This window comes from Rhineura floridana, chromosome 12 (assembly GCF_030035675.1).
Source record: "Rhineura floridana isolate rRhiFlo1 chromosome 12, rRhiFlo1.hap2, whole genome shotgun sequence".
NCBI classification, from domain to species: domain Eukaryota; kingdom Metazoa; phylum Chordata; class Lepidosauria; order Squamata; family Rhineuridae; genus Rhineura; species Rhineura floridana.
Genome location: NC_084491.1, coordinates 25,196,211 through 25,212,903, shown reverse-complemented (window position 1 = coordinate 25,212,903; position 16,693 = coordinate 25,196,211). Strand labels below are relative to the sequence as shown.

The 16,693-nt window shown below is 45.4% G+C and overlaps 1 protein-coding gene across 19 annotated transcripts in view; it reads right to left on the bottom strand.

Annotated features, from left to right (window-relative positions):
* Nucleotides 1–16,693, bottom strand: part of CAMK2B (calcium/calmodulin dependent protein kinase II beta) — a 273,787-nt gene that overhangs the window by 113,432 nt on the left and 143,662 nt on the right. For all 19 annotated transcript variants that reach the window (XM_061593504.1, XM_061593513.1, XM_061593514.1 and 16 more), the window contains 2 exons: nt 12,164–12,218; nt 7,339–7,404 (listed from right to left, as the gene is read on the bottom strand). In XM_061593504.1, the coding sequence (XP_061449488.1) occupies nt 7,339–7,404; nt 12,164–12,218 (121 nt within the window). The remainder of the gene's footprint in view (nt 1–7,338; nt 7,405–12,163; nt 12,219–16,693) is intronic.

Genomic DNA, 16,693 nt, shown 5'->3' with positions numbered 1-16,693 from the left:
ACCTCCCACCCACCCCCTCTAAAACAGACCACTTGGGGTTTCAGAAGTTGTATAAATAATCAGTTAATTTTAAACACTGAGGAGGAAGCCCATGAAGCTGGCATGGAAGCAAGAGGGTAATGCCAGTGGGTATGGCCAGATGCTGTTGCTCACAACCTGCATGTCTGACCTGCAGCCTTGTCAGCTGCCAACCTCTTGGATTCCCAGGCAAATGGTTCTTAAGTCTGGCCCAAGAAATGTAGCCCCATACTAGGTGTGCAGGAAATATTCCAGGAAAAGGCAAATTCCTTTCCCCTGGATACTCCACATGCTCAATATAGGAAGCTAGTGGTGAAAACTGCATAGCCTAAGACAGTCCTGTGCTAGGTATGAGAACTAGCATGGAATAATACACCTTGCACATATATGGACTATGGGGACAGGAATAGCTGAACTTAGCTCATTTGATCCCTCAACTTTATGGCCCTAAAGCAAGAGTGGCTCTTTGTCTAGCCATTGGGATTCTCCCCAAGCTTCACCACTCACTGACCCTGCTTGACATCCTCCTTGAGTGTTTTTGCCTGGCTGAAATGAGTTGCTGAACACTAATAATGCCTGGATGGAAGATAGAAAGGAATGTGCACATGTCCGTAGAAGCTAGCCTACTGTACAAAGGAAAATTTTACATTTATTGCCCCTCCCACTTTGCCTCTGGCCCCATCCAACAATAGCATGTTGCCTCCAGAAAGGCTGTCCAGAAGAGAATATGCCCCTCAGGCTACAAAAGGTTCTCAGCCCTGAAGTCTCATGAATCCATCCTGGTGTTCTAATATTAGGTGCTTGCTCACAGCTCCTTTTAACCCTGTTTTTCTAATACAGTCCTTGCTGCTCCAGACTCTGGGACCACACAGTTCTGGAGATAACCCAGCATTTCTCAATCCATGGGTCTACTCACAGAAACTCTTGTGCTCTTCTGCCAAGCAGTGATCTGTCCATGACAGAGGGACTGATGTAAGGCCCCCCACATTCAGATCACCAACTCCATGTCCAGTTGCAAAAACCAAATCTAGAGTATGCCCTGCTACATGTGTTGGGCCAATGGCATATTGGGACAGTCCCATGGTTGTCATGGAGACCATGAAATCCTGAGCCACCCCAGATAAGGTGGCCTCGGCATGGATGTTGACATCCCCCAGAACCAACAGTCTGGGGGATCTCAACAGTACACCCGAGACCACCTCCGTCAGCTCAGCTAGGGAGTCTGTTGGGCAGCGGGGTGGGCGGTACACCAACAGAATCCCCAGTCTGTCCCACTGACCCAACATAAGGTGCAAACACTCCAGACCAGTAGTCACATGGACAGGGTGCTTGCAGAGGGAGATAGAACTCCTATAGACCACAGCAACCCCTCTCCCCGACCCTCAGGTCTACCCTGATGCTGGACCAGGTACCCTGGTGGGCATAGCTGGGAGAGACTGACTCCTCCCTGCTCACCCACCAATGCCTTCTCCATTCCAGTCCTGTACTTCCAACCAAGCATCTTATAACTCTAATTTCATTGATCCAGTTCTGAGCTTTGCCTTAAGTAGGCATAACTAGTAATGCTAAATGTTGAAAGCTTTGTATAGCTTTATATAGACAAAAAGCCTTTAGGCCATTCAGTAATCATGCATGACACATATATACTAGCATTTGCAGCACTAAGCACCATAACATGCAAAAGAGAGCCTCTCATCTCCAAAACACATTACAACATGTGACAGACACACACCAGGAAGACACAACTGGTCTGCAACTCCTATTAAATGTCTGCTGCGTGTCTACAGCTGCTTGGAGATGCACATCATGCTTTTGTACTTTATGGAGCATAGCACTGCAAATCCTGTGGCAACTGGCTTTAAGATCACATCTGTATCCACACAGCTCCCTTTAAATCCTTCATATTTTTCTTTCCTAAGTCATAGTTCCTTTTTTTGTCCTTGCAGCAGGCTTCCTGTGGTCTATTTACAGCCCATAGCACTATTTCATCTCTTGTAATTATTAGGCTTTATATTTAAAGTGAGGGCAGGGCTTAAGTCTTTTTTAATATACAGGCTGACTCCAGTATGTTCCACCTCATAAGAACATAAAAAGAGTCTGCTGGATCAGGCCAATAGCCCATCTAGTACATCAACCTGTTCTCACAGTGGCCAACCATATGCCTATGGGAAACCCAAAAGCAGAGTCTGAGTACAAAATAACTCTCCCCACTTGTGATTTCCAGCAACTGGTATTCAGAAGCATGCTGCTTCCGACAGTGGAGGTGGAACATAGCCATCATGGCCAGTAGCCATTGACAGCTTTATCTTCCATGAATTTGTCTAATCCTCTTTTAAAGCCATCCAAGTTGTTGGGCATCACTGTTTCTTGCAGGAGCAAATACCACTGTTTAACTGTGTGAAAAGTCTGTCCTGAATCCCCTAACATTAATCTCCACTGGATTCCCTGAGCTCTAGTAACATGGGAAAGGGAGAAAAAAATCTACTTTCTCCATGCCATGCATAATTTTATATACATAACTTCTGCCATTTTTATCTGCCCTCCCTGCTGGTATCCCAAGTCACTGGGGACTCTAGCACTCAGCATAGTGGGCCCTTCCAACATTCATGGACCCCAATTTTTGCAACTTGCTGGTGGCAGCCAGGTTTGCACCCAGCTTGCACACTGCTTGTTATGTGTCTCTGTTCGAAGACACTCTGTTAGGATGTGCGGACTCTTAAACAAAAAGGGGAGCTTTAAAAATCCTATCAGTGGGGCTGTGAAATACATAGAGAGGTGCAAAGTAATGGTGGGATGGGGTGATCACACAGTTGAAAGGAACTGTGAATTGCTTGATGTGTGTATAGTTGGATTAAAAAACACAATTTCTAAAAAATATACAAAAGCCTTGAGCTAAGTGGTACACAAGGGCTAAAACAGGGGTGAGGGATCTGTGGCCCTCCAGATGTTCCTAGACTACAACTCCCAACATCCCTAACCACTAACCATTCTGGCTGGGGTTGATGGAGTCCATCAACATCTGGAGGACCACAGATTCCCCAAGCCCTAGGCCAGCATTTCCCAACTAGTGGGCCACCAGATGCTGTTGGACCACAATTCCCATCTTTCCTGACCATTGGCAATGCTGGCTGAGGCTGATGGGAGTTGTGGTCCAACAACATCTGGTGGCCCACTAGTTGGGAAAGGCTGCCCTAGGCTAAGAGGAACAACAAAGACACAATGAGTTTGTAAAAAAAGAAAAAAGTGGTCACAACTATTATTATTAGTGAAATGGGTCCCCACTAAAGAACTTATTTCAACAAGTTATAATTGTTAGTGCTTTTTAAAAAAAACAGCAATAGACACTAAATCAGGCCAATGCATACGAGGCCTTGACTGCATGGACTACTAGTTTTTACAAGAAAATGCAAAAAAAAAAAAGCCTCCCTGACCCCCATCACCATCAAAATCAGTGTGGTGCAAACATGCCCCAAATAAAATTTGGGGCTAAAGAACTTGCCTTGTCCCTTCTGCACACAAGCAGATTACATACACACAACCCCAAACCTACCTTCATTGCATTACCAACTGGGGAGGGCGGGGGTGTCTTGAGAGTCCAAGCATCCATTTGAAAAATGGGGGATGCACATTCCATGAAATACAGAGTGAGATTCCACCCATGTAACTACGAATATTTTAAATAAATAAAGTGGTTGGGCATCATTCTCAGCTCTGAGCTAGGTTCAAGACTCCCCAACAGTCAGTTGTTTGGACACCCCTCCACAATTAGGGGAAGGAAAATCCATTGCCCAGGATTCTGCTCTTTGGCTCTTTTGAATGGCCATAGCTTACAAGAGGCTGATTTAGTCAATCTTTCAAAACAACTTATTAAAGTTCTGAAAAACCTCAACTCTATGTTTTGTCCAGGAAAGAGTTTAATATCCCAGAGTACGGCCTTGTTGCAAGGCGAGTGATTGCTCCCTGCAGTCACAGGTCACTAAATATGGCCAGGAATTACAGGAAGGCAGCGTTTGGGGAGCCAAGGAAGAAGCCTGCATGTACATAACTGTGCATCTGAATGTGCTTCATTTTGCTTTGAACGTCAACTGGCTTGGGGGCCTCTATACAGAAAGGCAGGATGAGAAATCTCTTAAATAGGAAGATAGGAAATTGCCTTATACTGAATCAGATCATTGGCCTATCTCACTCAGAAGTGTCTACACAGACTAGCAGTGGCTCTCCAAGATTTTAGGCAGGGAACTCTCCCAGCCCTACCTGGAGGTGCCAGGATTCAACATGTATGCAAAGCAGATGCCCTACCACTGAGCTATGTCCCTTCCCCTAGACAGAGACATTTCAGGTAGGAAAGGGGAGAGACACTGTCAACATAGCACTTTTGCAAAGCCAGTTATTTCCCTGCCGTGTCTTCTTTAACTTATGTCACAGTTATTGAAAGGAGCTGTATTTGGATGACCACCCCCATTGTAGAATTCCAGAAGATGCCTAGGGCATTTTTGCTATTTGATATACCCTGCTGATTACATCTATAATCAGTAGGAGAAGAGCAAGGCTGGCCTGAACCATTAACTAAGCAGAGTGAGGTGGATTGCCCCAGGTGACCCTTACCTCTGAGTGCTGGAAATGTCAATGGAGGAACCTTCATCATGTGCATTGCTGCTGATCTTGGGTCTTAGGTTTTGTGACTTGCTTTAAGAAATCTTCTGCAGTGATCTTGGGAGTTGCAGCTAAAATGGGGAAAGGTTTTCTGACAGATGCTAGTGCTGGGGCCTCTACTATGAAAATCCATTTTAAGTGTGAAGAAAAAGAGAGGACACACACACAGGGAAGTGCTATGCCAACCTCTCCCATCTGTTCTGCTGACCCCCTCCAATACCAACCTTCTAATCCAGCCTTCACCAATCTGATGCCCTCTAGCTGCTTTGGACCACAACTCCCATAAGTCCTAACCAGCATGGCTGATGGGAGCTGGAAGTAACCAGCTTGGTAAAGTCTGTTCTCATCCCTCTTTCCACAAGTGCACACCTGGATCCAGGCCTGGCCATAGTGATGCCCCAAAGCTTACTTTTCCTTGACTTCCTGCACCATAATCTCTAGGCCTTACAGATAACAAGTTGCCCTTTGTTGACAATACCATTTTGCTTGCTTCTCTCTCTCCCCAGCCTACATCCCAAAAGATATACATGAGACTGCACAAGAATAGGGGCATGAATCTGTGTCTCCTCCACAGTAGTGCCTAGGTTGGCACGTCAAATGGAGTCTGGCCCCAAATCTCACAAAGAGAGTCAAGCACTGTTGAAAAATCCTGCTCAGATAGGTGGTGCTAAGTACCCAAAGAGCTTGGACAATTTAATCAATAGTGACAGACCAAATGAGAGCTCATTATTCAGGGAGCTTACCAGAATCTGAGAAGCAGAGACAAGCAGACATTATTTCTCTACTCCTCTGGGTAGGGTCTGTTCCCAAGCACGTGAAGCCCTCTTCTGGACAACCATCATCTATCTGAGCCTCAGGGGATTAAGGGATAGAAGATTACAAAAAACAGTAAGTGCCTCTCTGTAGGCCCACACAAAATGGGAGGGGGCAAATCAGTGGACCCAAATGGCCCTGGAAGCCAAACTAAAGAAACAAATACAAAATCCACCCCAAGGTCTCCTTCAGTCCACAGTCTACATAACTAATAACTGTCATTATTGAGAAAAGGCTTAATCTGTTACGAGTCCTAGACCTGCTCTGTGTTCTATAACAACCACAGAAAGATCATCAGTCCCCACTGCAGTGCATTTGTAAAATGATCTGGCATAGGAAGCTGCCTTATCCTGAGTCAGACCATTGGTTCATCTAGCTCAACATTGTCTATACTGACTGGCTGCGGCTCTCCAGGGTTTCAGACAACAGTCTTTCCATGCCCTACCTGGAGATGCTGGGGATTGAACCTGGGACCTTCTGCATGCAAAGCAGATGTTGTATCACTGAGCTATGGCCTTTCCATAGAAACAGCTCCATTATTTTATTTGAGTCACAGCACCAAGAGTTGCACTTCATATAGCCTCAGATACTGGCCTGGCTCTTGCAACATGATCCCATCTTTCTCAAACACTCCTCCATTCCTAATGCACCACAGCAGCATGAGAAGTAGCCATGGGCTAGTGGCAACCAGCACAAAAAGCAGTTTTCCAAGCACATTTCTTGACTAATATGGTTCTGCCCTCACCAGCAGCCTCTTGCTATGGCAGCCCTAGTTCTGTGCTCAAACTTTGTGGTTACTCTTCCACGCAATTCCACCCCACCACCCCTGCGCTTCTTTGCACCAATTCAGATTGCAGGTCCCTTCCACTCACTGCAGCTACATTCCAGTCTTGGATTCTTTCCAAATGAACACAGTGAGGATGATGACCCTTGGTTGCTCTTGTGCTATCAACTTCTGCAGCCCTGGGCTTGTCACTAGCTGTTGACATCTTGGCCAGCAAAGGCTGATCCTGCGAAATGATGCTCTGTCCAATCTTAACTTCTTTCACAGATTTTCACATTTTTGGGGGTGGTGGCTTATTCCTAACCAACCCAGCTAGACAGGATTGCACCCACTCGATTGTTCATATAACCTAGTTTAGATAAACCAAAATCTATTTGAAACTGAATCAGGGTCAAAGAGCTGAAGAATGAAAGCAATGACCTTGGCCTCCTGCATTCTGTATCCTGCAAGTGCTATGTCCCTTTGGATCTTAAGATACTCAGCCTCAAGACCAAAAAAAAAACAAAAAACATTTCAGCGAACCAGCTGGCCCACCAACTCTTGAGCCAAATCTCTCCTGCTTGTCGCTCTTTCCTTGGCATAAAGGAGCAGTGGTGGTGGCCTACCTTGGTGAAAATCCATTTTGAAGGCGATTCTCTTAAGATAATCAGATGCGATAAGAGGAAAGAGCTCTTGTACTTTGGTCTAAAGGGGGGGGCAGAATTTTGGCAGGAGCATGTTTCCTCACTCTGAAGCACCGTAATGTGGCAAAGTGTTACCTGCCAAAATTCCATCCCTTCATGTCAGTGAAAGCAACAGGAGCCCCATCCTCTGCTGGAACCTGATCATCAGACGGAATAGCCACAGAGGGGACTCTGGTGCTGCATGTGGCAATGGGGCATGCCATGGTGACTGCTGGTGCCAAAGGGCTAACAGACTTTGCTGTAGTAGTCCAATCCTTCGCCCCAGTCATGGATGGGTTAATGTTGCACAGGTACAAGCTGGCATGGGATCAGGGAACAGAAAGAAGGGGTGGGGTGGGGAAAGGGAGAAGAATGGAGGGGGACAGATGGAGGTGGGTTACCACTCACCTTGCATCAGCTTCACTGTAGTATTCTCTGGCAACGATGTCTTCAAAGAGTTCCCCGCCCGTGACCCTGCAATATAAGGCACACCAGAATTCAACCAAAGTTTGAAATTTGCCAACAGCACCACCTTAAGGGAGAACTGCTACAGCCCAGATATCCTTGAAAGACTAGGGGAGCCTGCTAGGAGACTTTATTTTTCTGCTCTCTATTTCCTACATGCAGACTTGGGATGAAACTGCCTTCTGTTCTGTTAGGAAGATGCTCGTGAGGCCGGTCTCAGCGGTCGCCAGTGTTGGACACCTGCCAAGGCCCACTGACAGCCCCTGGAGTCTCCAGGCCTTGCAGCTGCTCCTCCTTCTCCTCACTGCCTGGGCCGAGAACAAGGAGGCAAGAAACCAGCAGTTGAGACAGTGGCATGGAGAAAGTGGACCTGCTGAGGGCGTTTTGTCCAAAGGCCCCCAAACTCTGGAGCCATCAATAATGCCTACCCATGACAAAGACCTAGATGATCTGTGTGATGTTCCTATATTAATGTATATATGGTAAGTGTTGGTTGTTTAGAAGATACATGGTAAGTGGAGTGAAAGAGGGGGGGAAGTGAATGGGCAGTAGAATGCTAGATGATTGGCTGAGTGTTTAAAATGGCTGAACGTATAAAAGGAAGAGTGAGAGTGGAATCTGGGGGGAGAAGAGAAAGAGTGGGTTGTTTGGTGGGTTTGAGAGAGTGGTTTACCAGGAGAGAGTGGAGAAGGAGGGGGGTGGAGTTCGGATTAGTATTGAGTAAAACCATATGCTTATGTGCCTTAAGAAGAAATCTTGTTAATCTTGTTAGCTTTGTTAGCTTTAATAAATACTTAATTTGGTTTACCAAAGGCCTGATCCTTGGCTGGGGTTTCACAAACCAGAAGGGAGGGTAAGGTAATGACCAAGGCTGAAGGGGAACTGTAACAAATGGTGGCAGCGGTGAAGAGAATAATAATAACAGTATTCAGAGTCTCTGGGAATACTAGTATTAGGACGTGACTGGTAGTTGCCTAGCAGGGGGATCTGTTGAGATCTGTGCTAGAGCGGGGAGAGAAACAATAAAAAAGGACAGTCCGGACTGGTGGAGTCCCTGGTGGTGCCTAGTGACAGGCAGTAGCCACACGCAGGTAGGAACCTGACAGGGAGAGCCAGGGAAGGACGTCACAATCTGCTCTTCCCATATAATCCCATTTGTTTAGCCTATCATTTTAAGACTCAGAGAAAAATAGGCAATGAAGGCAGTGCTGAAAACATTTTGGAAGAGGCAAGAAAGAATGACGAATGTAACAAGGGGCAGTTATGGCAGGAGCTAATAGAAAGGTTGCTTACACAAATCACGGGTCATCTCCTTTGGGGTAAGAGGAAGAGCCCTTAGAGAGTGCCAAGCACTGGGCAATGTACATCCTTGTCATCATCACCCAAGACCATGTGAGGCCGCTGACTGGGCAGCCTCAAACAAACAGCACAAGTTCCAAAGCATGGACCAGTTTGTTCTGCATGCCTTCTTAAGCTGTGTACTGTTTCATTTCCATGCTATCACTGCAGCTCTAAATCTTGTTCTCTCTCCCACCCACACAGAGCTACAGCTCTAATGCTTGCTGTTCGCTTCTCTCCTCTCTGCTGCTGATCTCCTGATTATGAGGAGTTCACAAGGCCTCTTGTATGACAGCAAAGAGAACACCACCATGGATTTGCTGGGGAAATTTTGTTACAGCTGCCTCTCCAACAGCCGCCTCTTTCCATTCCCCTCTCCCCTGCACCAAAAATATCCGCAGCAATATGTCTGCATACCAGAACTCCCAAGAAAATTCAAATTCTCTTTCTTCTCTCATTTTCTCCTAGATTTCCCCACTCTCTCTAGAGTTAACTTCAGATTTAATACTGTAAATTCTAATTGTAGAAAACTCAGGGGAGTTCCCCACCTTTTGGTTTTAAGACATCAGAAAGCTTTGACAAGCCATTCTTAAGACTACAGTTGTAATGTGGGAAGGTTTTCTTTAATGTCTGCTCAGAAAGAAGAGGACCTAGGAATAGCTCTGCATATAGATGGTAATGATTTGTTCACAAGGTTGGCTAGCAGGAACAAACCTGTGACAAAAATTGTAATTTGGGAAGCTGCTCAACAAGCTGGATGGCTGCACTGCTTCACACTGAGATATGCTGGCCATCTGCACTTCTCAGATTTTTCAGCTGGATTTAGAGAAGCAAGCCTGAGAAGCCTAATGATGGGTATCAGTTCAAATGCACTCCGCATTCAGGAGGGCCCTTAACTTGAGGAATGGCTAGCAAGCAAAGCAAAGCTTACTTCATTCTCAGCAAGGTAAACTAGATTTGGAAGCAACTGCCAACTTCACTTTAACACAGAATTTGCCCACAGCCCATTCCCATTTGAATCTGGCTATGACAAGAGGATCTTTTTCAGCCTACGGGCCACATTCCCTTTGGAGCAATCTTCCGGGGGCCATATGCTGGTGGTAGATGGGGCCAGATGCAAAAATGGGCATGGTCAGAGGTAAAAATAAAGCAAGAATTTTACTTTTGTACAGTACTCCAGGCTGTGAGCACACTAGATACCTACAACAAAGTGTTTCCATTGGCCACACCTGGAGGGAGAATGGGTTGATCTGCCGATTCATTGCAAAATCTCTTTGAAGTGATTTTTTTTTAAAAGCACTCAAGCTGATCCCACCAGGTTTTACAGTAAAAAGGGGCAGGGTTTGACTAGCGTCATGTGCCCCATTTTCAGAGAAGAGAGGTGGAGATGCCCTGGAACTGGCAGAACAGCAAGTGTATCCCTAACCTTAGTTTTTACACACACTCACATAGCCTTCTCTATCTTCCATCTGGGCAAGAAAGAAGCATTGTTGGAGTTTAAGGACATGTTCCAGCTGACGAGGGTGCAAAGCAGGGCTAGAGAAGGGAATAGGGGGTGTGGCCCGTGGAGAATCTCAGGGGCTAGATAAAGAGGTCTGGAGAGCCATATTCAGCTTCCAGGCCTGAGATTCTCCATCCCTGCACTATGAGAAAAAATGATCATGTGAACCCACTCCGTACTGAGGCTCATTTTACAACATATAGTATTGCTAAAGTCAGGGCAGGGTACAAACAAGGTAGAAGACAGATACCTAACTCTGTTTCCAGACAGCAGTTTTGGAAGGAGGATAGATGTGCGTTATGCGTATGTCCCCCACAACCCATACATGCCAGCATGTAGGTCACGGTGTGCAAAGGCCAGCACTAGCCTGGCAGCCCACACAGCCATTATTACAGCATTGTAATAACTCAGCACGTCTGTTTCACTGGCTAGTGCATAAGAGACAGACAAGAGAGTGCAAGAGGCTGAAATATGGATATGTCCCTTGCTGGTTAAATTCACTTCAGGAATAAACAGCAGCTACTAACACCACCATGCCATTCCACACTTGTCTCAGGTTTGCTGATTTTTACATATTACAAAAGCTTGACCAAGGAAGCCCTGTGTTAGGATGCTAGTAGTTGTGAAAAAGCATGACTGCGCAATCCTAAGCATTTTACTCAGAAGGAAGTCTCCAATGGGATTTACTCCCTACTGAGTGAGCATAGGATGTAACCTGAGTGACTTTTAAGGAAGAAAATGCAGAGGTTATGGAACAGAACAGAGTGGATATCAGCAGAGGTTATAGCTGGGAATCAAGCATAGGATATTATTACTGTTGTTGTTATTCAGACAAATTATATACCACTTATATTTAAATAACACCCCCCCCAATTACTGCCAAGCCCCATGTGTCTCTTATAAAAGAAGGGAGCAGTCTGCCATCTTCATTTTTGAGTAGCTAGGAACAGCACCCTCTGACTTTCCAAAAACCCTCAATGGACAGTTACATTGGTCAGAGCCCCTGCCCTTCCAGCTTCATCCTGCATATACCAGGAATTGCTGGATAGTCAAGGAATCAAAACTTAAATCTCCAATGCCACAGACAGCATGTGCAAAACCAAAGCAACCCATATAGCAGTTGGCCCAGTCCACAGCTGGGCCTTAGGGTGTTTTTTGCCATGTGGCCTGGGGAGGTGGGGTGGGCAAAACCTGCATTTTGCTTGCAGTCCTCCCTCTGCAGGCCAGGGACATGCCAAGGTCTGTGTGACTTCAGCGAAAGACAAGCAGGAGCTGCACTGACTCAGAAAAGAGCTAAATATAGCTGACTGCTTAACTGGAGCTGTCAGGGAAGAGGAGATATGAGATCACCAGCTTCTATATCTGGAATGAAGTGAGAGGCAGCCGAGCAAAGCACACAATGTTTCCACAAGCCCCCAGACACTTTGCAAAGGCAGTCAGCACAGGACATGGCCTATAGCCATCCTGACAAAAGGAATGGGGAGAGGGACAAGCCAACATCGCTGTCTGGAACCCTTCAGCCACCAGAGGCTTTAAACCTTCTGTGGCTCTTAGTGGGCACATCTCTGTCTAAACAGCTGTTTAGCTACTCTGGGCACAGTGTGTCAGGGGCACTGAGTCACCCCTTCTCTTAACCTTCCCCTTCATGCTAATGGGATAGCTACAGCTGCAGCCCTCTTCCACCCACATCAGTGAGGATGCCATAGCCTGCTCAAGTCCTCCAGCAGCACACAACATTTATTCAGAAGAAAGGGGAGGGGAAAGCTATCCACTAGGAAGAGGACAAGCGGGGGCAGCTATGCTGCTGTACTGGAGAAGCACAAAGGGAAGTATTTTAGACAGGGGAATTCCAGAGTAATTTCAGAAGATCTGGACAAGCTATTAGGCAAGAGCATCAACTGATACAGTCAAAGCTGATTTCCTACTTACAGATCGAAGACGAGGTAGTGGAAGCCTTCCTCAGATATGCTATCATGGAGGCGAACTGCAAAGGAACACAAAAGGATACATTAATCAGGAAAGGTACTTGTTTAACACCTGTGCTGAGACATCTGCATCCTGAAACACCTTCATTTTCCTCCTCTGCTTTATGACATGCATTCAAGTACATAAGGTCTCATGGCACTGGGCATACAGCCTATGTATGGCAGTGAGGTATCAATATGATAAGGCCCAGTTCATGGAGTCCTGCGTTTGAACTACTAACAGCAGGTTTTTAAGGGCTGGCTCAAACAGTGTTTAGATCACTTTGAATGCAATGTCCTCCTTTCCACAGACTCCTTCCTATATCCCAAATACACTGCCCTCTTCTTTTATATCACTATATTCTTGTACAATAAAGTCTCCAGGGACATGGATTTATAATGCAGGAAGAGAGGGGGAAGATAGACTGGCATCTACTGGCAGAGATCTCTGAGTGACTTGCAGTAGATCAGCAAAGACTTCTGACTTCTAAATGTTTAGTAGTGGCAACAACAAAATCACACACACATAATTAGAGTGCAGAAGTGAACAAAACATGGATAACCAGGAATGGATCTTTTTGTGAAATGAAGGTGAAATGAAGGACTGTGATCTCAGCTCATTTCTAGTACTGAAAAAAAAAATCTTTTCTCAGCAGCTACCCAGAGGCACCATGTTCTTTAATTCCAAGTGTATGTATTTTGCACCAAGCTCCAGTTGATGGGTCTTGGGGTTTTAGTAAAAGTACATAATGCAAGTCTGAAGTCTGTCCTCTCCTGCTCCAGTGCAATTGCCGACCTACTCTTGCCTGCCCATAAACCTCTATCTGAGCCAAACTCCTGTAACCCAGCTGGGCAAAAATTAGGTTATAAGTTAAGAAGATAAAGATGAGGCTAAATGTGCATCTAGCATATAATTATGCTTTCCGCAGTAGCCATCCAGATGCCCATGGGGAGTTCCCAAGCAAACCCTGCTTTTTGTGTCCAACATCTAGTCATCACTGCACTTGAACATAGGAAATCAATTTTTAGTACTATTGGGATTGCATCCAATGATAGTCATACTCAGAGTAGACCCACTGAAGGTAAGAGACACAAATAACAAGTCCATTAATTTCAATGGGTCTACTCTGAGTGCAACACAGTCAGATTCAGCCCATGGTTAACAACATTATTATTTCTGTGTGCAGATGTAGGAGGTCTCTATCCCAAGGGGCTAGCAGTCTAAAACAGATACAAGGAGTGGCATTCAGCAGTAATAATAGTAGACCCATTGCAGTTAATGGACATGAATAACTTAGGTTCATTAATTTTAATGGGTCTGCTCTGAGTAGGATTTAGTTGAAGACTACCCAAGGAAACAACAGAAGAAGGGGAGGAAAATGAAGGCAGGAGTAGGCAGGAAAAGGACATATAAATATTTCAATTACATATACAGTACCTTGGCTTAGTTACAGTAAGGCAGCCTTCCCCAACGCAGTGTCCTCTGTCAGCCCCAGCCAGGATGGCTAATGGTCAGGGATGATGGCAGTTGTAGTTCAAACCAACTGGAGGACACCAAGTTAAGGAAGACTGCACTGAGCTACAGGGATGAAGAAGCAGCAATTCCAGAGGAATAGGAAGAAAGAAGCCTGGAGTGGGGACCCAATGAACAGGAATGAGATTAGGAGAGAAGGGACAGGTGGCTGCCATAATGTTCGAAATGGGAGTCTCAGGCAGCATCAGGAGTTCAGGTAGTCAGTATTTCCCATGAATATGATTGCAACTCCTTTTGGGGGGGAAATTAATCAACTCAACTTAATTAAAATTACCTTATCAACGAAGTCACACAAAAGGTGCATAAGGTTACAGTGAAAACTAAAATTGGAAGACTGGAGTCTAAAATCTTCTCTATGCAGACCCACTAAAAACATTTAGAAAACAGCTGGCTGTGTTTTTTTCTAAACACAAGAAAACCATTCAACAATCTGTGATGAAATTAAAATGTGTTCATGGTATTGAGACATGCATATTTTAGCAGCATAAAATTTGCATTGGCTTTTTTAAGGTCATATGCTTCTTTGAATAAGTTTGAACTTTTAAAGGTGTAGAAGATCCACAAATCTCCCATAGCACATAAGCACTTGACTCATGATAAAGTAGGACATACGCCTCTATCCCTACAGTTTCACAAACAAATCCATCATAAGCTCGCTAAGTGGACATGTTCACATGTTATAGTCTGAAACAAACTGCTTACCATGAATAAGCAGTGTGTTAGTGCATGCTGCTCAAATCAGGTCTGATTCACTCTTTCCGTTGCCACACTGGAAGGAAAAAACCATAGCACTGGCTTAGCATTACAGGCAAACTAGTGCTCATGGTTTGTTTTCTTCCAAACAGACCATGAGAGGAAGCCAAGAAGCACTGGTACATGAGCCTGTGCTGTGGTTTGTTTCTTTCTGACTCTGGAAAGGGGGGAAGAGAGTGGGTGCACCAGCTCATCCACAATAAGCCATAGTTTGTTTGAGGCTCAAGTTACCTATAAATATCAAACATCAAGAAAAGTAATTTCTAGCTACACAGAGAAATAGACTTAATTTTCAACTTTAAAAACACACAGTACATCCCATTTGCCACCCTGGGCTCCTTTGGGATGAGGGGTGGGATATAAATTGAAACCACAACAACTTGCCAGGGCCTAGGTTAAAAATGGAATGAGCTCACATATTAACTAGTGGAACTAATAAGTGAGAGGTTCTGGCACAATTCTAAGTCCTTGGACTGTTCAGGCTTGTAACTTTCTTCAGTTGCTATTATACAACACATCTGACTGGAAAAGAGCAGCCGCGCCCACCTGAAGCCAGATGTAGTGGTAAGGCTCTGCTAAATTTTGTCCTGCTGCTGCTCTGTTTTGCCCAAGTGGGTAGCTTGAGAATCACAGATGAGCAGAGGATGACAGGGTATCCAACTACTACTTACAAATCATATACTGGGCCATATCATTTTACGGTCATTTTTGTTGCCATTCCTTCTAAGGTGGCAGATTTTTAAGAGAGACCAGGAGTAGTCCTGTAGCTCAAGCCAAAGTCTGTGAAGGAAGGGGCAGGGTTCCATGAAGCTTGAAGCTTCAACTTTTTATCCCACCCTTCCAAGGGGCTGCTAAGCCACAAGAAGCAGCCTGACGTCCCCCAAACTTTTATCTCTCGATCTGACCAGGAGATAAAACTCCTCAGCCTGCTCTTTAACAGTAAAGGACAACATTTCCACTCACCCCCAACCTCAGTGCTACAGTCGGGGCGGAGAGAAATGCTGTCTTTTATTTTGCACAGAAGGATCTACAAGTCCTTCAGTGTCTACAAGTGTGTGTGAGAGAGTATATATGTGAGTGTTGGTTGCATGTATGTGTGAGACAGAGGAAGGAAGAGAGAGGGAAGTGTACTGTGTAGTGGGTGAGACAGAGTGTGAGAGAGTATATGCATGTGCACATACATTGGCCATGCCCACCACTCATAGCAGGGGTGGGGGTCATCTGGTGTCCCGGGGGGGAGGGGCCTTAGACCCCTTACTTTTTTGGCAACCAGGTCCCAGCAGGATCCATATATCTCCAGCGTCCTATGAACAAATTGGCGTGAAAAGGGAGTGTGTTAGCTACGGAGAAGAGTCCCAATGAATGTCAAATGCAAGCAAGCCTTCCTGAGGTCCCTACTTCAAAAAGCCAAGACAAGCTGTGGAGAGTGAGAATTCTGTAGCTGCAGAAGAAGGGACAGTGGACCCTGATGGTAGCATCCCATCTACATCATCAGGCAGGAGATAAAAGTGTAGACACTGAATTCAGTAATTTAAGCAATATCTTTGACAGTGAGGAAGGACAGTCAAACGGTGACAGTGACAGAGAAGCAGAAAGCAGTAGTCAAGCCTGGCTATAATTTTAGAAGATTGTATAATCTTAGAAGGGGGAGTAGCTGTGGGGGGTGTTGGGTGTGACTATCATGAAGGGACCCTGCACTTCTGAATTTGCTACTACACTACTATATGTGGCCCCTGGATGATGGCTGACCAGCTGCGGCCCTCAAGTACATGGTTCTCTCTTTCCCATCTTCACAAGAAGCCTGTGAGGCAGGTTAGGCTGAGAGGCGGTGACAAGCTCAAGGTCATCTAATAAGCTTCATGGCTGAGTGGGAATTTGAACCTAGGTCTCCCTATTCCAGCCTTTCCCAACTAGTGGGCCACCAGATGTTGTTGGACCACAATTCCCATCTTTCCTGACCATTGGCAATGCTGGCTGAGGCTGATGGGAGTTGTGGTCCAACAACATCTGGTGGCCCACTACTTGGGAAAGGCTGCCCTATTCCTTCCCTGACACTCTAACCACTAGACCACACTGGCTGTCTGGTACAGACAGTAACACATTATTGTTGTCTGTCATTCTTTTCACAGAAAAAGGAGATTTTGGTCTAGAAATAAGAAAAGACATTTTCAAAAGGATGTAGGGGACTTCTTGTAAGATATGAAATAT